The sequence below is a fragment of the Camarhynchus parvulus genome, chromosome 10 (assembly GCF_901933205.1).
Source record: "Camarhynchus parvulus chromosome 10, STF_HiC, whole genome shotgun sequence".
Lineage (NCBI taxonomy): Eukaryota > Metazoa > Chordata > Aves > Passeriformes > Thraupidae > Camarhynchus > Camarhynchus parvulus.
The window spans coordinates 6,022,590-6,047,749 of NC_044580.1; the positions used below are offsets into that span (position 1 = coordinate 6,022,590).

At 39.5% G+C, this 25,160-nt stretch overlaps 1 protein-coding gene across 1 annotated transcript in view; it reads left to right on the forward strand.

The window, feature by feature from the left end:
* Positions 1–25,160, forward strand: part of THSD4 (thrombospondin type 1 domain containing 4) — a 190,709-nt gene that overhangs the window by 54,589 nt on the left and 110,960 nt on the right. Inside the window, exon 3 of the mRNA XM_030955315.1 lies at positions 7,124–7,260. Coding sequence (XP_030811175.1) covers positions 7,124–7,260 — 137 coding nt within the window. The remainder of the gene's footprint in view (positions 1–7,123; positions 7,261–25,160) is intronic.

A 25,160-nucleotide genomic window follows, 5' to 3' on the forward strand; every position in this document is an offset into this window, starting at 1 on the left:
GGGCTCCATGCTTGTTAAAATGTATAAGCAGGTTCATTATAAAAGTTAGGGTTTTTTTTCACTTAATATCAAAACCTCAGTGCAGACAGTATTTCAAATATATATTAAATTGTTGAGACAAGGTGAAGTAATAAACATCTTTATTACATGAGAAAATGAAAAGTGGAAGTAGGAAAAAAAGAAGGGCAATGTTCTTCCGTCACTGGAATGAAGAATGGAAAATGTTTTTAGAAAAAAAATCTGAAGCAGAGTAATAAAGTTTTATAAGAAGTTAACAAAACTGAAAGGGACAAAGAAAAAAAATAAACACGACCCTTTCTGGTTATTGTCAAGAGATGTTCCCTAGCCTAATAAGGACAAAGTATCAAAAGAGACTCAAATAAAGCAGACCACATCACATTACTGTTTCTTTTAGAGAGCCCAAACGTAGTTACATGATAATTATTTCCTGGAAAATGTTTGCATATTGTTATTTAGAAATCTGGCATATGATAACTGCTGTAAAAAGCATTATTCCTCTGACCACCTCAAAAACTTGTAACTGTCCATCAGTGGAAAACCAGCCTAATTTGGGATCAGTTTTTTCTCACGGACCTTCTAGTCTCCTAAAGTGCAAAGCCTGAGCTCATGCTCCAGTCTGATAACTAAGCCCTCATAGTCTACTAGCCTAAACAGGGAAACCTTAAGTAAAGTAGCTCTTCTTTCTTGAAGGCTTTTGTAGAGGATGTGGTGTGTTTCATATGCATTTTCCTTCTTTGTATAGGAAGCTGTGTAAACTGGGTTGCCTGTGTTTAGTAGTAAACCAACACTTGCCATCTACCCCAAGCTCCACAGGGGATCACTGCTGGATCAGTGTGGAATTGTCACATTTAGCTGTTCCTGGCCTGGTGTGGACTCTACAGTGGAGCTGCCAGCTTACAGCCACAGCAGAGTGTAAAAGAACCAGAGTTCTGCTGTCATGTGCTGGACCTGTCTTTGTTTCTCTGCTTGTGCATGTGTCTTGAAGCACTTCCTGTATGAAAAGAAAATCTTCAAGGGGCCTTAAAGATCGTGTAGTTGCACTCCCCTGCTGTGGGCAGGGTCTCCTTTCACTAGACCAGGTTGTTCAGAGCCCCATCCAGCCTGACTTTTAGCACTTCCAGGAATGGGGCATCCTCAGCTTCTCTGGGCAGCCTGTGCCAGGGGGTCACCACCCTCACAGTGACAATGCTGGTCACCTGCGCATCTATTGCTGAAATCCCACCCAATCTCAGCATTGATTAGCTTTAGCTAAAGGAGATGTTACATGGATTGATATTAGCACATCTCTTAAAAGTTTTTCCAGTGTCTGCTATGCTTCATTACACTTCCTGTTTAGCAGATTCATTGCTTTTATCATGAGTAAATACTGAATTACAGCCCATGGCAAGCTGGGCCCTGAAAATAACTGAGCTATGCAGAGACAACTTGTTCCTGGAACAATTGCTTCTGACACATCATGGATGAGTGTATCTTGGCTTGTTATGGAGAAGCACTGAAGTTGACTTTACAAGGCAGTTTGCACACAGAATGAAGCCTAATTTAAATTTGCTTAATCCCATAATGTAGTATTAACATGATTGTGATATTTGCTTGCCAAGAGTGTGCATGCCACTTCTGTGTGGGCACCCTTGAGGCACGTTTCTCAAATTGCACAGCTTGTTATTAACTATTTTTAGATGTTTAGGCAAACTTACAAAAACTGACAAATGGTAAAAGCATTCTGTAATGTTTTGTGGAGAACTAGAACTGCTATGTAGATAACAACAGGGAGCCTGGATCTCACATTAAATTAAGATTTGGACTAAAGAACCATCGAGGAGGTTTTGTATATTCCAGTCCCTACCTCATGGCATGAGGAATGTGAAATTCCTATATGGTATCATTTATTCTGATTGCACCTACAGCCAGCGTTATCTGTGGCAGATTTAATGTGCGTGCTGTGAGAGGCAGTACGTGCTCCAAGCAGCTTCAAGTCTTCAGAGCTGAGACAGAAAGGAAGAACTTGGTACATACTTTAAGGACAGTCAGTGTACAGTGTCATTTAGTTTGCTGATCGCTCCATTCTTATTTGATTTGGGTATTATTTCCTGGGGTTTTTTTTGGTCTGTGGCTATTTTAAATTTCCCTTTGAACAACTGAATACATTATTTATCAAAGGTATTGTGGTTGGAATGCTTTTTCTTCTGACATTTTTTCCCTAAGAATATCATTAGATTGCAGTTCCGTGCACTGGCAAGCTGCCTGCTGAGCTCTCTCTGTATCTCTTCGAGCTCGCTGTGGAGCAGCTCAATCACAGCCTGGCCTCCTCATCCACCATGCCCATGTGCCTCCCCACAGCCTTTCCTTGGGCAGGGGCTTGCCGAGGGTGGCAGAACATGTTGGAAGAGGAAGCTGAAGGAGGGGAAGAGCTGACATGAAGTACAAATGCACTCCCACACACGCTGTGGTGTGCAGGTGGAGGGTCAGAGGCAGAAGGCCTGGCTGGAGAGTGGGACACGGGGGCTGTGCAATGCTGAGGGATTCAGGTTGTGTGGAAGGTGGAGCACGCCAAGGTTCAAGGTCACCACACTGGGTGGTGGCCATGGTGTCCAGCTGTGGTGATGGGCCGTGGTGACTGTCTGTGGGCTATGCCAGCCCTGTCCAGCCCTGGGAAGCTGGCTGGAGCAGGGCCCCTCAGCATGGAATACCCCTCAGCTCAGTGCTAAGATTTGAAATGCTCTTTCTTGATGAAATGCAAACAGGTCTATTCACAAACTCCTGCAAGTAGGGATATTTTTGAAGGGGTGACTTCCTTGCCTTGTTTTACCGTGCACGGTTTCTAGATTTGGGCAGGATGTTTTGTGAGGACTTTAATTTCTTACACTTTCATGTAACGAAAGGGCGTGGGATGAGGGTGAAATTTCGCAGAGGGGCTGGTTCGCCTGGCGCGCCAGGCCGCGGCCGAGGGAGGGCAGCAGCCGAGGCAGGGCAGCGCCATCGCTGCCGGCCGTGCCCAGCCCTTGCTGCGTCCATTACGGCCATCGGCTCCCTCAGGGCTGAACCTGCTGGGAGCCGGCTGCGGTCCCGGGGAGCGGCTGGGCCCGGGGCGAGAACAAGAGAAGAACGAGCGTGTTCAGCTGGGGAGAGATTTAGTTTCTTTTCTCGCTCCCGGGCCACGCCGCATTTGGTCCGTGCCCGGCGCTGCTCTCGCCCTGGGGTGCCCGGGCCGGGCCGGCCTCGCCTCATCGCGGGGACACCGTCTCGGGCCGGGAGCGCGTTGTGGGCTCGGATACGCCAGTGCTTGCTTTCCCTGTAGTGGGATTAAAAGATCAGGCTTGATCTTTGGCTGTTAGCCTGTGAATCCCGGTGAAAGACACTTCTCCCTTGCTCACTCGTGCTTCTCAGCGGGCATGCGGCTGCCGTCCCCTGTGCAGGGCCCGAGGAAAGGCCTCAGCCGGAAATGCTGCTGGAGACACGCTTTGAACTCCAGCCGCTGGCTGTAGTGTGATGACACATAAATTACTCTTTTGCCGTCTAAAAATGTGTAGATATGTTTGACAGTTGAATTTTTCTTCTCAAACTTCTACTGCACTGAAATCTGCAATGAAATGTGTTGATATTTGTAGTTTCAGTTTGATCAGTAAAATGGATCTTAGGAGAATGGTGGAAAGTTTTCGCTGCAATGTGTGCTGTGTGATGTGCACTTTGTAACATGTGAGGTCTTGGTGTTCTTATTGGGGACATGGAAGGCAGTAGAAATGTGCTGTGGTCCTGCTTTAGCATGCCTGGCTTGTATTCCTCATAGGGAAAGGTAGAAGGTAAGTTTCAACAGAGGACTTGGAAAAAAACCAACTCCCGTGTCTTGCCGTTTGGAGAAGACCAGGATGTCCCTGAGGTGCTTTAAGCTAGTTTGGTAAGGATGTTTTAAGGAAAGTACTGTTTTTTAAAATTTATATACTTTTTCAGTCTGTAAAATGAAAACCAAACATTGCATGTTACCAAGATTGTTCACTAAAGGCACCTCCTTCAGTTAAATCAATAAGGAATATGTCTGGCAGAACCTGTGTGGAAACATTAAATTTCACCCAAGTTCACTATTTAATAAAGGGGGGATAAGGTGAGACTTTGCACAAAGACTTGGTTATGCTAAGGTGAGCTTGGGAATAAAAAACAAATGCACTAGGAGGACATGTTAAACAGTACCTGCATAATTAACTGTCCTAGAAACTGTGCCACACTTCAAAAGAGTTGAGGTTTTTTTTGTGGAAATGTGTCTTGCTGCCAACGAGTTGGGAAGATAGATCCTTTTGTGGAGTGTGGGATCAGCTGACTTGGGAGTAAAAAATTTGGCCTGTGTGGAATCAATTGCCTCACAGCTCTTTGTTTAATTGACATTTTATGTCCAATTGCCAAGCCAGTAGTGCAGCTTGACCTACCACCTAAACTGTAAAACCTCAAGAGTTGTGGCAGAACACAGGGTAAGGGAGGTTTTTTTACTAGTGTGGTGTCTTGTTCTACATGGGAATTCTAAAATGTTTGTTCTGCTGTAATTTCTCTGCATCTTACACAATAATACATAATGCTTACATAAAATCCTTATGGGAAATGCCTGTCATTCAGCAGGGGCAATTCAGTTAACAGATTTTGCTCTTTGTAGACAAGTTTTTTTCAGATTGTTCACATTTGAGAATGTTGTCTTTAGGTGGCGTGGTTGGTGTATGCCTTACCAAGGCAGTACCTTACATGTACTTATCGAAAGAATCTGAATATTGAGGGCCAGAGGGTTATAGAGTATGTTTGTTGTTAAAGCCTGATTTGTTTTTTTGTGGTCAGAGACAGAGACTGTTCTAATACTTCTTTTTGTATGAGTGGGAATAGTTCCTGGTGAGCAAGAATGAAACACAGAAATAATAAAATAGGAATTATATTTTTACACAGTAAGTAATCTCAGCCTGCTTGGGGTTGTTACTGTGCTGCATTAGCAATGCAGTAGCCTGACCTATCACAGCAGAAATGAGGGATTAGACAGATCAGGAAAAAATACCATGCTGCAGCGGGTAATTTTTTCATCTCCAAGTAGCACAAAACTTTCACTGGGAACTAGAAGGCCAGCTAATAATTTAAAGAAAAAGTATTTTAAAGTATCAAAACTATGGGGGAGATGGTGAGAGGAAGAATATGGCAATGTGAGGCTTCAGGATACTGAACTTAAGGGAACAAACACAGAAGATAAGGACATTTCAGAAACCCTAAATGGTTTGTTTGACTTGATTTTAGAGAATGGAAAGATAAGAAAATGTACTCTCCAGAGGTGCTGCTTGATTGCTAGCCGTGCATGTTATGAAAATGGGACACTTTCAGACTGAGAAAAGGACAAGTTGACTTAAATTGTAATGAATCACTGAAACGGTGTTATATTTATTTGAGAATTCTGAATATAGTTATGTGTGAAGTGATGAAGCTGCTAAGAATAAAGCTCAGTTTATCATTAGACCTGACTGTTACACTTGGAGATAGAACTGCAGGAAATACCTCAGTTTGGTTTTGTTTGGTTTTTTTGTTTTGTTTTGTTTTGACTTGGTTTTGGTTTTGAGGGGGTGGGGGGGTTGGATTGCTTTTTTTTAATAACTAAGTGAAGTTATTGGAATCAGAAGCTAGTGAATCTAAAGAAAAGGTAGCCAGTGGATGGATGACCTAGTTGAACATGGCATGGTTTCTTCAAAAAACCCAAACTCAGTAAACAGATCTTTGACCTGTCTTAAAATGAGTAGATGTTTTTGTGGGTTTTATCAGAAGAATGCCAGACACAATACATGGTGTATATGAGTGGCAGTTAAATAAGTTCGGCTGTATGAGGGAAAATGTAAGATACAGAATTGGTCTGCATTAATCCTGTATCTGCACAGGGGGTAACTGAAGTTGAGCTGAAATTTTAGTACAGCAAACAGTTGTTTAATATATATTTGAAGTGATTGCTTTTATTTATTTTGGCTTTTTGTTATTTCTTAGCTGAAGATTCAAAAATACCCTGAAGTCAAGGAGAAAATCTTGTGAACAGCATGTTTTAGCATTAAATGAGGGCACATAGCATCTCCTTTGCCACCTAGATTAAATAGGAGGTTTCAGATTCAGTATAGGGGATGAGCTGAAGCTTTATGAAGGAATTTTAGTTCATTATTGTGGCAGCAATGAAAGCATTGTCATAAAAAAAGATTTCCGTTTGGACCTTGCTGCCACTGACTATCAGCACTACTCTGGGTTGGAAAGAAGCTGAAGATACTGTTATGTCAGTTAGCAAGTGGGTAATAAGCTGAGAGCAACTCTGACCTGACAGATGACTTGCAACAGAAAGGCTACACAAACGTGTTAACAAACCTGATAGCGTAAGATGTGGGGAGTGTTAGACTGTATTTGCTCAAGGAACAGATTTTCACAGGGGAAGCTAACATGTCTTGCTTCTTGTCTTCTGTGTTCCTCTCACCCTGAGTTCAGTGGACTGATTTCCTATTGCTTCTTGCATGTCAGCAGAAATCACAGGGTTTTGAATGATAATGCATTTGATACATTTTTGAAAATGAAATTTAGTGGAATAGAAGAGTTGAGTTGACTTGTAAGAGTTGAGTTGTAAAAACTAAGATAACAAACAATAGAATTTTTACAAATGTGCATCTGTCTTGTTTAAAATGTTTCTCAGTGCTGGATGTTTGTATGCCTGATGGATCTGAACAGACAGGGGACTGTAAGTGGGCCTGATTTGATGCACACCCTTCTGATGATGGTGTAATTTTTCTGACACTCAGGAGTTACTAAATGCCATAACACGTCACTATGCCTTAAGAAGATGAACCAGCAGTGTTTTTAAGGAACTAAAAGTACTCTTGGTCATTTAGGGAAGTGTCAGTCGTTAACAATGGAGGTACTGTTTACACTGTGTGATAAGGTGTGTTGGAATGCTTACCTGGGAGTTGGTTTCTTAATCACCGTTCATTTGATGTGGTCACTTACAATGCATTGTTTGCATATTTGTTTCTTCCCCTCGGACCTTACTGCTCGTTTAAGGAGCTTTTCCTTTCCCAATCTACTGCTGTGCTCTTGGTAACGGGGCTTTGCGTTGTGTCCACAGTGAAGGGGAGTCAGAAGTGTGAGCTGAACTGCCGGGCCATCGGCTACCGCTTCTACGTGCGCCAGGCGGAGACCGTGATCGACGGCACCCCCTGCGAGCCCAACGGGACGGCCATCTGCGTGGCGGGGCAGTGCAAGGTAAGGCAGGCTGCCTCAGCTGCTCGAACTCAGCAATGCTGCCTTAAACTTGCACATTTTTAAAAAATTTTATTTGTATTAAAGTAGATGTGAAAAACATTAGCTTTTATTATTGCAGGTTGAGGGATTTCTTAACTAACATCTGTGTTTACTGAGAACAAACTAAGGAGTGCTGACGGGATGGATTTAGGATTTTAGCCCCAATTAAGGTGTCTGCCAGTGAGCTTTTTCAACATATTTTACTTTCTACAGAAGAGGTTTTTTGAAAGAACCAGAGCAAAAAAATTGAAAGCTTAAATAAGAACGAAATACAATATCTTTTTCTGATTCAGTTTTAGAGTGGAGATATTTTTCAGAGTCTGCAACAGAATGGTTTCTTTTGATTGCTTTATAGCTGCTTGTAGTCAAACTTTTCTGATTGGGCCATGTTTGCCTCAGGTCTTACTAGCTCTCCTTTTACTCAGCAGTGATGTTCTCTTAGAAAACAATTGAGTGGTTACATTTCATGGGTTCAGAAGGAGCTGCTGTGTTGACTTTCTGCCATCTGCTGTGTAAATTCCATTTGCAATGAATAAATACAGTTTTTGCAAGATGGTAGCAATTTTAAACAAAATGTTACAGTGTTTAGAAAAAGAATTGTAATCTTTCAAGTGAGCTTAGTGAAAGAAATAAATTCCTAGTGAGGGGCATTTGACGCTTGACTGATGTTTCCTATATGTGTTGGCAAAAGCTGCAGAAGTGGCTCAGATGTGACTCATGAACTCAAATAGTGAAAGGTCAAGTTCAGTTTAAATAGTTGGTTTGCCAGGGGAAATCACTGATGAATACAGCCTTGTCCTCTGCATGTACCAATTCTTCTTACTTGTGCACATCTGGACAATGCCATGTTTGTCTCTGTTCTGTTTCTTAGTACAAGCAAAGCCATGGCTTTGAATTTCCTTTGTACAGGATAGATCTGGGTGAAGTTGGTTGTGCTTTAAAGCTTTCCTTGATCTAAAACTAATTCAGAAAGGGCCAGAAACTTGTTTTAATTGCATTTCTGATCTATGACTCAGAAAACTGATAATTGAGTTGTATCTTACAAACGTATGGTCTCTATCACCCTCTGTTGGACATTCTTTTACATTACCAGAACAATAATATCCCTGTGTCACAAACCATTATCTATTTTGTTCCTAGGACCATTGTTTTTGGTTAGTATTTTCAGCTTACCTTAAGAGGAAAAAAAGATGGAAAATGCTGAAATAATAAAAGTTATTTAGAAAGATAGTAAAGAATATGATGTATGAGATGAAATAGTTCTTAAAAAAACTTGAAGTGAAAAAGCCCAACTGATTTAGAGTATTTCATTATAAGAACATATTGTCTGTCTGTGACACTGTCATAACTGGCACAAATACTAACCCAAATGCTGCAAAAAAAGCTCACTTTTCATTGAAATTATTGTGTATTCCCTGAATCCTAATGAAATTAAAACTACTTAAATTAATTAAATACCTCAAAAGTAAAACCAGACAAAGCAGGAAGAATGGGGTGATATTCTGCCTATGCAGAAGAAAGAAGTAGAACAATGATCTTGATAATCAGCTGCATTATTTCTGTGTAAGTTTGGTTTTCTGCACACTTGAACAATATTATTTCTGATGCATTTTTTAAGTGAACACGTTTTCCTTGACAGTCCTATTGAGTTGCACTTCTGTTTTTTTATAGTCTTTATTTGGTGCCACAGCTGGGTATTCCTAATACACATGCTTGGAATATGTTTCGGTATTAGTGAGTAGATGTTGTTTTTGTAAATACATTTGCTACTCCTCTTCTAACTCTACATTTTGACAGTGCTATTAAATTAAAGAGTGACTGCCAATGGGACTTCCTGCAACTTGCTATTTAGTCACAAGTGTCTGTTTTCTTCCTTCAAGATTTTTTATCTTCTTTTGTGTGAAGTGTGTGTATCCTTACATTTCTTCTGGAGACAGTGGGTTAGTCCTACTCAGTAACTTTTAATCTTGTGAGAAAAATGCAGAGAGAAGACAGAGAAGACTTTAATAAACAAGCTAAGAGAAAAGAATGTTCTTAATAATTCTGACCTTGCCCATAGATTGAGAAAGTGCCTCTAGGGCAGAATGTTGCATGTGTCGTTGCATGTGCCTGGGACTCTCCCAGTAGGAGAAGCCGTCCCAGTACCTGGGCAGGTGTGAGCACCGACTCGAGGTGGTTTTGGAGACAGAAACCTCACCTGGGAGCTGTGAAGAAAATTGCTTTGGCAGAGATGATGGTTACCACGCGGGGGCGCGCTTTACAAAGGATCATTTAGCATTTTGCCCAAAATTCTGTTTGGGTGGGAATGTAGATACTTCTCAAAGGTGCGTGAAACAACTATTTTTTGTGTCCTGATTTTTATATTGCATTTTCTCTTGCAATGTAGTTTGTTTTCATCTTCCAGCTAACTGCTGACGTTAATAAAAAATATCTAAGCAGTTTTAAAATGCACACTGTAACTTAAGTAACAAAAGGATTGGTAATAGAGATTTTACTTGCCTAAAACAAAGAGTGCATCAGCTATTGAAAACCTTGCAAACTTTCTAGGGAGGTAACTTGTGTCAGCTATAGGAATCATAGCCAACCATGCTAAATCTCCATCAGAAAAGCAGGATGAGGCAAGGAGCTCCTATTTGGAACTGTGCTGGTGTGTGCTAATGTCCAGGTAAGATAACTGTAGATGACATTATTGATTTAAGTTTCCTTTGAACTGGTGTGAAATCTGGTGGCAGGTGGTTGGGAGTAGCAAATATTCAAGTTCAGATGAAATGACTAAGCGCTGGATCTGTATATTTGTTCTTTTCCTATTGTCCAGCAGCCTCTTGTTCTGGAAAAGACGTCACAGTCTAAAGGATGGAGCTCCTTACTCTTCCATGGAGCTGCTGTCTGAATCTGTAGTTCTGCTATAAATGACCCAGGAAAACAGACCTTATCAGGATCAGATGTTGCTTACAATGGCATTTAACATTTGAAAAAACACCAAACCAACAAAAAACTCAAACCAACCAAAATGGTATTTCAAAATATCTTCATTCTAAAAGGTTTTTAACTGCTTTTGTATGTGCTACATACATAGCACATGTCTTGGAAAAGGTTTGTTTTGCTTCGCTTTGAAGCAAAAGTAGGTGCTGAAGTGCAGCATAGAATGGCTAATCCAGATTCTGGTTCCCTCTGTGCTGCACATTCTGTTCTCCTGTCAAATGTGGTCAGGAATGTCTTACCTGCTATCAGAAGCAGCTTGAGATACAGCAAAGTAATAGAGTGTTGTGTACCTTTATTTTGTTCTTATTTCTGCAATTTTAAAAATAATTTTTCAGGTGCGGTTTGTCTTTATAAAAAGGTAGAGTATAATCCTTATCTGCAGTATGCCTTTGTCTTCATAGATTGGCTGACAGTAGAAAATACATCCCAGCTTTGAGCTTAATTGTATCACTAGAGAAGTTGTTCTGAAAGCAAATACTGTTATCTCTAATGATTAAGTGACACAAGTAGGGAATTTTATTATCCTTGAGTTATGCTTATCTTTGAACTAGTTTGAAATCGATGTTGAAAATGGTAAATCCAAAGTAAATCTGAAAATAATCTGAAGTTTTCATGAATGCTGGGTATACAGTGGAGTAGAAAATAAAATATTGCATGTTGTTGGGCCTTGGTTTTTTTCTGATTAAACAGTTTGATGTATATCAGGTTCAAAGTGAAGTCAGGTGTTTATGAATAATTAATTATTCCCTCGGTTGGAATAGTCAAATGATCACTCCAGCTTAGTTTTAAAGAAACAAGAAAAGTCCTGTGGGACAGTGGTATAAAAGGAGGCTGGGAGTGTTCATGAAGAAACATTCAGTAACACACCAGTCCCTTCACGTGGTTGTTCATAAAAAAACCTGAACTCATGATCACTGTTTTTTGTTTCTGAAATATTGGCTTTCTGTGATGGAGAAATTAAGTGTAGACAAGAAAAAAGGAGCTTGGATAAAAACAGAAAATAAATGTGGTCTCAGCTATTCCTTTTTCTCAGTCACTTGCCAAGTATTCCTGGATGCACTCTAACAAAACCAGCTATGGTAGCCCGTAGGAGGGTAGATTGCAGCAGTCCTGCCTTCACAAATGAGGAAACCAACAAAGAGCTGTGTACTCCATACCATGGTGGAGGTGAAGGGTTTGATGTCATGTCTCTTATGCAGAAATGACTAAGATGTAGTTTATGCCTTTTAGGTAACCAGTAGAACCAAACCTGGTTTGTGTTACATTACAGCAGTTCAAAGAAAAAAAAAAACAACCAAGAAATTTCAACCAGTTGAAATACATTTGATTTCAATGAAAGTTTGGGAAAGCAGTTGTAAAAGAGAGTCATGTAGCTAGTGCAGGACCCCTCTTCTGAGGTTAAATAGCAGAAGGAAACAAAGTAATTTAGATTTTATTGTAAACAAAGAGGGGTGCAGCAGAAGTAACATTCTAAAACTCACATTTAAGGGATCTGTTAAACACCTGGGCAAGCCAGCAGTGGGGAGAAAGCTATTAAGAAGGGACTGGCTGCATAAGTATTCATTCTTGTTCTCCTATTTAGAAGAGGGGTGAAAACTTAGCAATTACTCCTGCAGTATAAATGATACCTTTTGCTGTTAATTGGCTGAATTATGTTTCTCATCCTGGAAATGTTCAAGCCATTTGACTTTCAGCATCTCATTGTGATGCTTAGCTTGGGGCTCCCAAAAAGGGCTTTTAGATTCCTCTCTGCAGAATGCTTAGAAAGATCCTTGGTTAGCTGCCTGACAGTAGAGATTGCCAGCAGACCCCCTCAGACAGGTGGTGACATGGGAGCATCTGAATTTGGCTCACTGACCCTGTGTTCTGTGGCAGTAGAGCCTCTGAATGGGCAGCATCAGCTTTGTACCATTGTCCCAGAAAAATTCTGGAAAGGGGAGCTCACTCACTGTAGGGGGTGTTGTGTTATGTATGCACAAAAATAAAAATGAAGAAGCTGTTCTTGAATTTATTGTTGTCTGCTAATGTTCATACTAGAAGACTGTCACTGTAAACAGTCACAAATCATTTTATCATGATAAATATAAGAAGAGCAAGGGGAATAAAAAAGAATTGTACAGCATTAGAGCAAGCTTGTGTATCACATATTTAATGAGAATTCTCCTTTGGTTGTGTGCTTTCGCTCTGCTTGCTTGCATGATGTCTGTTACTAGAATTTAACCTGCAGTAGAGTTGGAATGTGCAGTAAAACTTTAAATTACTATACATTAAAAAAAAGACATATGTATGTTACAGACAGCTTATTAGCAGATTGATGTGTTCTCATGGCAGGTGGGGTCATGAAGTAGAAGGGGGGCTATTTATGAACATCTGTGAGGTGAAAATAAAGGCTTTCATGTGTGAGGATTTATGAGGTTGAGTGCTAAAACAATAATTGAAACAATAAATGGAATTAGTATTCATTTTAATTTGATTTGTTTTGGTACTTTCACTGTCACTTTCAATCCATGCTGCCTCCTGTGATATCTGTGGTCTGGAGAGCAGGTTTTTTTCTTTGTTTGCAGTTGTACTCCCTTGTGCTAGCAGTGGTAGCTGTGTTGACTAGTGATATTTCAGGCCTCATCTAAAAGTCAGAGTTCTTAGAAATACAGTATGGAAGTGTATTTAAGTGTATTTACTGCTAAAGGTTTGTTCATCTTTTTTTTTTTGCAATACTGTTATACGTGATGACAGGTGAGTATTGGTAGTATTTTAATTACTGTTACCACTGATAAATCACTGATTAAATGAAAAATTTATTACAATTCAGTAATTTCAGGAACTTCAGAATTTAGGCACTAGGACTTTTGCTTTGTTAATTATAATAAACTATTAGATGCCAGTACCCAGAAGTTTTAGTGAAAATAATTTTTAGAAAGCGAGGACAGTGCAGCAAAATGTTGTCTGACCTAAGCTGATTTTTACTAAGAAGCCAAAGAGTAAGTTAATGCTTAATTTTGTTTTGATGACTTCTAGGAGCAAATTGAAAATGCTAATAACTGTAACAGAATATTCCAAAATACCTATTATTTAGTCAGGAAACTGAAACAGCAATCTTGGAAATCTACAGGAAATTAAGTATTTAGGTTTTGTTTTCATTTAACTACATTATAATATTACTTTGGAGCCTGGAAAGGGTCCAGTATGTTTTTAGGCACTTCTGTTAAAACAAAGATTACAATTTTGGTAGACTGAGATGGGCAAACTTGTCACAGAAATAAATAAATCCTTGGGAAGAACATCCACAGAGGCTCTAGTTGTGTGTATGTATCTATTTTTCTTTTTATGCGGCACTTGTGCGCGCAGATATAGATGACCCAGAGCAAATAGTTGAGGAGCTGCTTTGTTTTAAAATATGCTGGAAGTATTGACTTACTGTGTTAGACCAAAACTGTGAAAACTGTAACTCTTGGGTTGGGCAGGTACCACTGTGTGACTGTCTCATGGAGAGACCGAGTCCCTGGGCTGGGCAGAGTGGCTGCTTGCTTGTTTCAGAGAGCTGCTGTGGATGCAGATCCTTATTCCAACCAAAGTACCCAGGCTGCTCAGCAGTGGATTTCCTGTGGGACCTTGGATATTTGATTTGCCCTCTGATTGTTGTTAGTCCAGCTTGTGCAAGGGCACTGAGTGTCTGCCGAGTGTGCAAACTGCGCCCAGAAGCTTTTTTTGGATGTTGTAGCCCTGTTAAGAACCAGTTTTTTAACCAAGGTGGAGCCCAGTAGTTTTATGCCCTCCCTTGGGTGGCTTGCTGGCAACTGGTTCTCATCTCTTCCATGTGATACATCTTTGTCCCAAATGTGTTTTTAATGTCCAGATTCTCCACCTCAAAATGAGAGTTATGGGGCAAATCTTTGCTTCATAGGATTAATGGGATTTGTTTGTCCTAATGCTAGTGAAATGTACTTAAGGCCAAATTAACAGCAGAGTGTTGTGTTCTCTGTAACAAGCTGGGTTTGTGTAATTTATGTATATTTTGACCATACTTGTCTGCAGGAAGTTGTGCTTTGCCTTTCAGCTAAACAAAGGTGGGAGAATATTCTCAGGGAAGGCAAGAATCTGAGTCTTAACCCTTTGCTGAGACCAGGGTTTGAATTTTTGTGCAGCAGGTTCATGTTTATAATTTAGATACAATTTAGTTTCACAGAAATCTATGCAGAGTTCCCTTCAGTTTAAATTTCACATTAGGGTTTTGAGCTTTTTTCAAAAGTTCAGAATAAAAAAATATCCTGGATGCCATCTGGTACCACCTCAGTCTGTGAAATTTAATAAGATTGGAGATTGAAAAATGGTGTACAGCTAGATCAAAACGAGCTTGTTCAAACTTGGTGAAATTGGATTTTTAACAGAACCTGAAATCAGCCAGATTTTTATATGGCTTCACACTGAAACTGCCTCTACAGCTCTTTTTTCTCCCCACAAGTGCCAGGGTGTCTGACTTTTGAAGTCCTAAAGAATGGAGTTACATGAATGTACAATAATTTAGTTGTTCATTTAAAGTAATGCAAATTTCCGTAATTCCATGTTTGCTGAGAGAAATCACAAACTGACAAAATCACACTTAATGGCTCATACTTCAGAAAACAAGTGATATGAGCTCAAAACCTTCTTAAAAACTCTATTGGTTTGCAAGCCCGTGGCCTATTTTGACATCTCAGACATTTTATTATTGCAACAATAGATTTTTCCTATTTGCAGCAATAACATGAAAACTTGAACAAAACAGAAATGTGATGGTATTACATAAGACTGACATATTTAATCCTTTTTATGGCCACAGGCTTCTCTCAGTCACAGGACTACACCACGTTCTTGCTGATGAAGAAGCAATGCAGTGTTCTGGGGTTCTGACAGTACAGTGTCTTTGAACAAGAGCATTTACACCTTGCTCAGTGAAGTCATCAAAATGCTTGTGAATAACTTCCTGTTCCCTCTTTGTAACACAGACACCTAATCTGTTCAAAGCCTCCTGTAAAAACCTACTCAAGCACATGCAATAAAATCGATCAATTTTGTTTTTCAAGTATGGTGTATTTAAACATGTCAATTATGTTTGCCACGTGACATTGTTGGCTTCTAGTTTGAAGCAGCTTAATGTGGCACCTAGGTGATTTCATGAATTGAAAATGTGGCCAAGGTTAAAGTTGTTGTGTCCGCAATCAAGTGATCCTAATAGTTCACTGGGAGTGCTTTAGTGTGATTTGCCTTGTGTGTAATTTTTACAAATCCTGTGAAGTGGAAACCAGAAACATACATATATATGTATGTCATAGCAGGGAAAGATAAATTTGAAACAAAAATGTGTTTTCTTTTTTAAAATACAAAATGTTTTTACAGATACTGCCTTTTTCTCTCCATACTAGAGCTGTGCCTATAATTGTAGTAACTGCTCTGTTGACCTTGCAGAAATCAGAAATGTCAGACTTGTTAGTTACTGATATTGGACTGTTGGTGATGCTATTTATATGTAGTCTGCCTTATTCTTATCAAGGTCATGAACACACAAGGAACTGTGGTGACAGAGGTGGGAATGTGCAGATCAGTTTGGTTCCTGTGCAAATATGAAAAATATCTGCAGAGTTCTAGTGGGCAACTTAAGAAACTAGTTGTGACAAAAAGCAGTCCTCTAGTTCCAAATGTTTCTGTGACAGAGGCACTTTCCTTCCCTTCCTGTCTGTGTTTATTCCCTGTAGCCCAAGCTGTCGAGGGATGTGAACTTTACACACGAGTGTAATGTATTTCTTTAGATGTTTCAAGTGTGCCTTGGTGGTATCTTGCAAAATGCAAAGTGGAAGAATTGCTTAGCAGAAACATTTTTGAAGGGGGCTAAGTTCCTGCTGTGATGTTAAATGCATGTTCTTGCAAAAGAGATGCTTCTTCTTCAACATCATCTTGACATAAGATTCCAGTAAATGAATGTAGTGTTGTTTTCCTAAAAGGCTGTTTGCCATCATACCTGAATGACTGATTTGTACCCTTTAGCACACACAGGTTGACCCAGTTATGTAGAGTGCAAAGTGCAATGAAAAGATGAATTGGAATTCTTTGGTTGTACCTTACTTGGTGATTTTGTTGATGATATTCAGAGCAGAACCAAATCTAGACAGTTCTGTCATGGATTTGCAGTCACACAGGTAAGAAAGAGCCTTCTGTGGAGGAGATAATGGGGAACTTCGGAGTCTTACACAGCTTGGGTAGTGTGAGAAGGAAATGTTGGTTTCACACACCTGTGCAGTATGTGCAGTACAGCAAATATCTTGAAGAAAACATGGTTTTAAATCAACTGCTGTTTGCTAAGGTTAGAATGTGCTTAGGGGCTGGATGTGACACTATTGCAGATTCCCAGAAAACAGTAACCACCTGTGACTATGAAGCTTGTTCATGTCAAGTAGGAAATAATGCAGCCTGGAATTGCTGCAGCTAGAGACTCAAGATAATAGGTTTGCCTTCCATTTGCTGTGGGTGAGAGGTTTTACAATTACTGTAGTTCTGTTCCTCATTGCAGTAACTAGCTGTAGCTTGAATATTGATTTTACTCAAACTAAAAAATTAAGTTTCCTAAAAGAAATCAGCCTTTTGGAAAAAGGTCATCTTTTTAGAATAGCTCTTAATTTTTCCGTGAACTTTCATGATCCAAAATAATATGAACAAGAGGCAGTGACACTGTTCCCTCGAGGAAGAGAGGTAGCTGATAGGGGGAAATTGAGTAAACATACTTACTAGAAGAGAAGCCAGGCCTGCATCTCAACAAATTCTGCAGCAAACTGATGAATTTTTAGCAATCTCATTGCTGCTGAAAGCTATTTTAGGCTAAAATTAATTAGTTCCATTAACTATTGTGCTGGGGCTTGAGATGGTGACCTTAGGAAGAACAACAGAAAGATATCTTGGACCTCTGATTTCTTCATCTGGTCCATCAGAATTCAGGACACCTTTTCTGTTGTTGCTGAGGAAAATGTCACTTCAGTGAGAATACTCCAGGCAACACATTGATAATACTGGAAAAGTATCTTGTTTTGATTGGTTTCTTTACTTTTTTTCCCCCCTTTTGGGATGCATTTAATGGTGAATTGTTTCCTTTCTGGCAGGTTCTTGGAGCAGGCAAATTTTTAGAGTGATGAATGTCTGTGCTGAAGAGAACATTATTATAGGGGGAAACAATGAGGTTCTTGGAGCTACCAGTAATTCTGTAAAAACGAATAAATTTTATTCATGCCTTGAAATTTGGTGCAATAAACATGCATGAATTTTTTCTGAGCATTACTATCTAGTATGTATTACATGACTTCAAAAAGGATGTGATGCCGTGCAGGTTTTTGGGTGTGCCTCACCTTCCCCCTGCTTCTGGTGCCATTTGACTTCAGTGATTCTACATTGCTCAGATATATTTCTGTATTTTAGAGACTACATTAAGCTATTTTGATCAACACTTGAATTGTCTTGAGGTAAAAGTTCTACATTTTTGTCTTACTGAATTTTTTTCTTCAGGGGGTTCAAGCCAGATGTACTATGCATACATAGAGGTAGTGCTTTATGTGAAGTAGAAATGTGGGTTTGGGTTTCCATAATTTTCAGTACTTAAATGCAAAGACCACTGTGTCTGAATTTACCTTAGCTATTGCAGAAGATCTCTTTGGAGTTTGTGTTGATAGACCAGATCTCATTTTGTTACACTCGTGTATGTGACCAAAGCTGAAGAAGAACTTGGCTAACCTTTCCCACATTTTTAAAAATAGAAGTCCTCACATGCATGCAGTTATTTCATGATTTAAAATTCTCATAAACAGTGCATGTAAGAAAAGTTTTATGTAGTAAAATAGTAGAAGGACTGAATGTGAAATATTAAGAGGTATGAATGAATAGACATTCCCTAAAGCTTATTTAAATGACATGTGAACACAGGCAAATTGGTCCCTAAATCTGGGGTCTTAAAATATTAATTTCAATGTCTGTTAAGAGGGAGGAAACAACTGTTAAAATATATTCAGGTGGCCTTGCCCAACCATTGAGTATTATAAGGTATTGTCATCTCGTGCTGTGCTGAATGGAGGAAGTACTTATGCACTGAAACAGTATGAGTGTCTGAATAGCTGGCTTTTAGAACCTTAGTTGGTATGGTGACCTGCATGGAAGCATCCTAAAATATCTGTATTCTGTAAGACCAGAAAATAGTCATAATTGTATATATCTCCTACCATGGCAAGGCTTCATTTTAAAGGGATTGTTGCAGTTTATGCTCATATTTCAAGAAATGGAGCATGACTGAAAAGTCTTTGACCTGTGGAAATCCTACCTGCATGAGGATATTGTTTTACAGCCTATAGAATTTTATTAAAGCAAATAAATTTTATTACTGCAAGACTTGTTTGTTTAGAGTTGGCTGTATGTGGCAGATGCAGTTTATCTTACGTGCCTGAAGTTTGTCAAGTCCCTTTGCCAACACAAAGTCCCAGTGTGATGGACATGACTTCTGAACTCTGCAATGTTTGCAGTGGGCTCCTAGACTGCTCCAAGGTCATTCACCTCTGTTATGGGCACTAATGAATTTGTACAGCTACTGAGGCTAGACTGGAGCTTGGAATTGCTTTTGTAGGGTTCTTTCCCCATCTGGTACATTTATAAAGCTTAAATTTCTATTTTCTAGGAGAGCAAGACATTTTTTTTTGAAGTTACTGTTTTGCAAGTAGTACTTGTACATTGTGGCATACATCATGGATGCTTTACTGCTACTGTTTGTGCTGCTGGAGACCAGATACTGGATAGAACCAATTAAACCAGTCCAAAAGGAGATTATAAACAGCAGTGTTAACTAACTGCATCTTGCTGGACTGTAAAATGCTTGACTTCTTGTGCAGGGCTTTTTAAAATGTGTGCTTCCAATTGTTATTGCTTAACCTTTCAATTGTACCAGATACTTAAAGCACTGGATATTTCTTTACTTTTCAGGAGCCATTACAGCAAACTATGATGTATTTTCTGTGAATCTAATGTATTAGGAGTTTAAAGTCTCGTGTTTTTGTAGTTATATTAGTGAAAACAGTGCTTAAGAAAAGCTTCAGGCTTATTTTGCACTATGAGTCATTGTTAAAAAATGGGTTCATCTTATTTGTTTTCTCCTGCAAGGCAGCTTTGCTGAGTAAAGTATAACTGAAACTTGATCCCTCAGAAAATGTGTTCAGTTTAGTTGTTCTTCTAATGTTAAACTTTCTGGTAACCATTTTATAAAACCACATAAAAATCTTACCAGGTTTTTGGCACTTAGACATGACAGTTCAAATGGCCATTCTGAGAGAGAAATAATTATTCTGGTTTTATGAAATAGAAAGCTTTTGGGTTTGGTTTTTTTTCAGAACCTTATTATCTTTATCTACCCTGATTATTAAGAAGGATGAGGAGGACTCATCAGTCTTGGAAAAATCTCACTCCTCATGTATGTTTAAATCATCTTAATAATCTGAATGAAACCATTGCCACTTCATATACTAGAAGCTTACAGCTGCCTTTGTCACTACTCTCTTTTGAACATCTGTGATGCAAAGGGGAGGAAGTTGAAAGTCCTCAGTTTCACCATTTCCATTGTGTCCCAGCCCTCAAGTTTTTCTGTCTAACATGCTGTAGAAGTTTAAGCTGCAGGGCTGAATTCTTGATTACAGAAGTGCACCTTGTTGAAATTCTATTCCAAATTTAGACTTTGCATACATTGTTCTAAAACTATTTATTATAAAGTTCAACCCAATAACAAGTGAGGGAGGTGTCAGTGCTTAGCAGCATTGGAGAATTGTATTCCTTAGTAACTGGAAAAAGGATGAGAAACAGCATAAACACACAAAATGCTTATGGCTTTTCTTTTACTTATGATTTCTAACAACTTCATTGAATGAATATTCCTAAAAGTGCTCAATTTAGGTTTGAAAATATCTTGGTAGAATTCAATAACTGGATTGCCAGCTAACTCTGATTGTTGGGACTTTCTGTAAGGATAGTTAAATTATTTGTTATGTTGTACATATTTTCTAGAAAGCTGCTGTGCCTTCTTACAGCTCTACTGAACATTTGTTCTCCATTCTGTTTTTTTTCCCTTTTTAAGGGCTTGGGACCAGGCCAAAGAGCACAATTATGCTTACATGGACCTTGATTTTTAAATGCATGCCTAACTAAGCAAGTAAGCAGTCCCATTAAAGTCAATGGGATTAGGTGCATACTTGGAGTTAGGTGCAGGCTTAAGTGCTTTGATGAATTGAAGCTTTACTGACTGACTGAGTCTTGTAACACAAGAAAGCATTTCCAAGCACAGATATACTAATGAAAATGCTTTACTAATGTATCTCACATGGATACAATCAGAAACACATATTTAATAGGGGAAAAAGTTACAGTAGATGAAAAAATAATTAATGATGCAAAATCCTTGAGGAATAGTGCCCCCTGCTGTTGCACTGAAGTAGGAAGTACAGCATCTGCAGCACTTTTTTGTTTATTTCAGTGGGAAATAATTGCAGCCAACCTAACACAGAGAGCTGTGGTGGCAGTAGTTTATCAAGTCTTGAACAGCATCATTCCAAAATCTGGCAATTACTCACATGGGGCTTTTGGCTCTGTATTTTTACTGGCTTTCTGCAAACTAGCAATTTCCTTGTGATCTTACTTCTGAATGTAACATTTTCTCTGGCTTTTTAGTGGTTCCCAAGCAGAAATCTGTATTTGGGTAAACAAAGCAATGCTGTGACTGTTTTCCAGCAAAAAGAGAATTCATAGAAACTATAAAGCAAATCAGTCTGTTTCTGAACTGGAGCCTTTGAGAGAGATCTCACAGCTGTGTAGTGATCAGCAGATCCTATGACAGTGAGATGATGTAATCAATGTGTTCATTTGCAGTCAAACCCATGCTTTGCATCTTTTCTGCACCAAAGCCTTGCATGCCAGTCAGCCCTCAGCCTTCCCAGCTGTGGGAGCTCACCTTTGTCTGCTGCCTTTGAAATGGTGTCACTTGATTGCTCTGATTGTGTTTGTGGCAGGGAAAGCCCTGACTCTGCCTGGGAGGGGAAGGCCAAAAGCCATGACAGGACAAGGAAAGCTGCTTTATTCCTGCAGCTCCCTGCTGTCTGCTGCTCTCTAAGAATAAAGCAGGAGCACTGACCGGGCCACAAGGAGGCTGTGAGCAGGTGAGGAAGGAACCCATTCTAGCCAGGTTGCTCAAATAACTCCCCAGACAGGGGTATAAGAGATGTTTCCATACCCAAATTTTCTCTATTGCCATGGCATGATAAAAATAAATATTGTTCAGGTCTTAACTCATATGAGCATTTTAAATCGTCAGTTTGTGCTTGTGCACATACTGTGAAACCAGATGATCTTTTCTTAATCTTTGAAGACTTGGTTTTTCTGGAGACCCTTTCCCCCCTCTAACAAGCCTATTTAAGTAACTGCACAAGTTTACAAGCAAAATCAAGGAACTTTGCAAAGCCCTAGAAGGTCTTTATGGGTCTCATGAGGGCAGTGGCCCCTACTTTGAGACCATCTGCTGTACACAGTATCAGGTACTATGTAATTGAATGCTTTTCAGATGCCAAACTGTCAAGTTTTTTATTCCTGCTGTAACATAAAGTTGTAACTAACAAATAACAAGCCAAAATTGGCTGAATGTTTTGATACTGTTTAATTGCTCTTTGCTGCTGTTTCTGACTGAATTTTTCCTTTAGGAAATAAATATTCCTTTAGGGAATAACTAGGTTGTTGCTAAGGCTTTTGAGAACAAAGATGTGTTGAAATCACAAGGTTTCTCTTTTTCATATGTGTTTGACTTGGGGACTTGGGAAGTTTAGGGAAATGCATAAATTTAAGTTTGGGATTTAATAGTGAATCACATTAATTCTGTGAACAGCAAAGAATAAATCCTGTTTTACAAATTCTTAGATGGTGCTTCTATGTATTTGTGGAGTGTTAGAGGTGTAAGTAAAAGAGCATAGGTAGATTTTTAATCTGTTCATACTCCCAGTGGAATACTGACAGAGATTAATCTAAACCAGTGAATTTTGCAAATGTACCTGCAAAAGTCACATCAGGTTTCAGTGTTCTGATAGACCCAGTTGTTTTTTTCTAGGTACTTTGTGTCATGTACTTCTGCTGCAAAACAAGTAGAGCAGATAAAATTACGTCTGTAGGGGTTTTTTTACTTGTCTGAGACTAGAATGTGTAAACCACTCTTTTTCATTTTAAGCTCTGCTTCCTTGGAACTTTTTTAGAATTGCTATTTTGGGTTGTATTTCTGATAATATTTTTAGCACAATATAATTTATCTTGATAGTTTTGGCCCAGTAGCTGAGTAATTTGATGTCAGTGTAGCTATTTGGTCTTTATAAATGTCTTCTGTCTTAATATTCTGACTTCTGAGCTTTTCAGTAAATCACATTTAATAACTGCAGCCTTTTCTCATGGACTGGTATATTTAAGATTCATGCTGCATTATTCCTAATGGTTTTGATGAAAAACCAGGAAGCCTGTGATCAGTCTGTTTGTTGAAATGAGCCTGGGTTCAGAAACACTGTTGGGTCTTTTGCCTGTTGGTGGTACCTGGTGTGGTGGAACCCACAGGATGACATGCCTGGCTGCAATGGCATTTTATAAAAACATTTGGAGGTGCAAAAAGTGGGAGAACTGACATTACTATAAGAGTGGTAAACTTCATAATAACCTTCTGCTCTAAAAACCTCCAGAACTTAATGGATGATATGAAAGCCAGAAGTCAGTGATGCATGCACATTTGTTGAATTATTTTTCTTACACTAAGCATAGTCTTATACTGTGATTTTGATGCAGTGAGTATTGAGTTTGTTTCCATGTCCTGATCCAGAAGGTGATGTGGTGTCTCTGCAGAGAGATTTAATTCAGAAGCTTTCTTTCCTGTGTTTTTACTTTATTTTTTCCTTTTTTTGTTTTAGCCTCTTGTAAGATAATAGTTAAAGTCGCACCCCTGAGCCTGAGGTATGCATATGACATCCAGTCAAAAAATTTTCAGCCAAAAACCTCAGGCGCTCAAATAATCTACTGCTAGCTTGCTTTGAAGTAATCTTTTGCCATGCTTTTTGGCAGGCAGATCCAAGGTTTTTTGGCTCATGCTCCTTGCCATGCAGAAGCTTTGTAGCCACATGATGCTGATCCTGAGTGTGCCTGGTACTTTGTCTCAGAAAGGCATGTGGTCCCGCTGTTAAATTTTACACCTTTCACCCTTGCTCTGTACAGGGAAATTTGGCATCTGGTGAGTTTGAAGGAGGACAGAGGGAGTTGCACCTGCTGCAAAGTATCATGTAGGCATTTCTTGAGAAGTAACTGCATAGAAAAAATTGCAAAATGTATACCATCTTTGGCTGCAAGGCAGCAGTGCTCAGTGGAAAACTAAGCAGGAATCTCTGGATGTTGCTCAGTGATGTTTGTGTTGAGTGGGTGCACTGATTTATGAAAATCTTTTGTGGAAGTTTTTACCAGTAAACCTCAGTTTTCACATGGTGGACAATTATTTCAGCAGCTGTGCCTAGGGCTGTCATCTAGAGAATATTATGGTTCTGAAAGCATTTTAGCATGCCAGCCTTCTACTCAGGAGTAATTAATTTCTATAATAAGGTTTTAGAAGGCTTAGTTAGTAGTTTACAGTTTACTGTGTTCAGATTGGCTTTTTTGGAATCATATGAACCCCCCAGTGACTTGAGTCTCTGGTTAATTCCTTGGTGCGGTTGCCAGTGAACCTTGTGTGGAGAAACCTGACTCCTGGCACAGGAGGATTGTGTTTCCCAGGGCTGGTACAGCTGCACAGAGCTCAGCTCAAGCAGTTCAGCAGGACTGACCTACATGGCTGTTTGCAGGGCTGCCTCAGAGCCTCCAGGGGCTGACAGACCCGAGAGGAGGAGGAGGAGGAGATGGGCTCATGTGTTCTCCTCAGTTCTGAGGGTGCTGTTAAGGAAAGCTATGCAGCCTGCTTGTAGGGTGGGTATGTTGGAAATAAAAACCCAGATATTTTTCAAACTTTCGACCCCATAGCATTTGGTGCATGCTTTTTTATGTTGAGGACTCTTGACAGTTTGTTTTTTTTTTTCCTTTGAAGATCTTTTTCACGGACAAAGAAAGAATAAAAATTCAATTGCATACAAAATGTAAAATGTCATCAGGAGTTCATTTTGAACACAGTTGCAGTCTTCCTGCACAAACTCTTTTCTCTTTATCCTATTTGTTTTTCAGTGCTATGCCAGCTGTAATAGCTCTGGGCATAAGATGGGTAAAAAGTCTGAGATTTTTGGAGATGTTCCTTTTGGAACAATGGTGGAAGCCACTTGCCAGCACAGACCTGACCCAGTAGTTGCTGGTTTAGCTTGTCACAGCTAAATTATGTTCTGTACTCAGAGCAGATCCATTGAACAGTCCCCTGGGTGTCTCTGCCTTGCACAGCAATGCATGTGCTGGTGAAGACCTTCAGCACCCTGGGAGATTGGGGTCCTGAAGTCCCTGGTGCCTTGCTTAAAAAAAGTGTTCCAAGTACTTACTCGTGAATGCTTTGTTGGGATTTTGAAATACTGAGCTGAATTGCTTGCTGTAAAAGTAGTTTACATTTGTAATTTAAATTTTTTTATTTATTCTCAAAATAAAGAGATGCTTACTCTCCAAAGAGTAGCACTCTCAGAAGCACATCAGAAATTTAATGCTGAATACAGGGAACAGTAATTTTTGACCAAAGGATGCTTTTAGAGATCTTTTTACATTTTTGTTGCTTTATGGAAGAGATTTTCTCAAAGCGCTGGGAAAGATGAAGACAACAGATTTGCTGACTTGCAGTAGGATCTCTGGGTTTTTTGCAC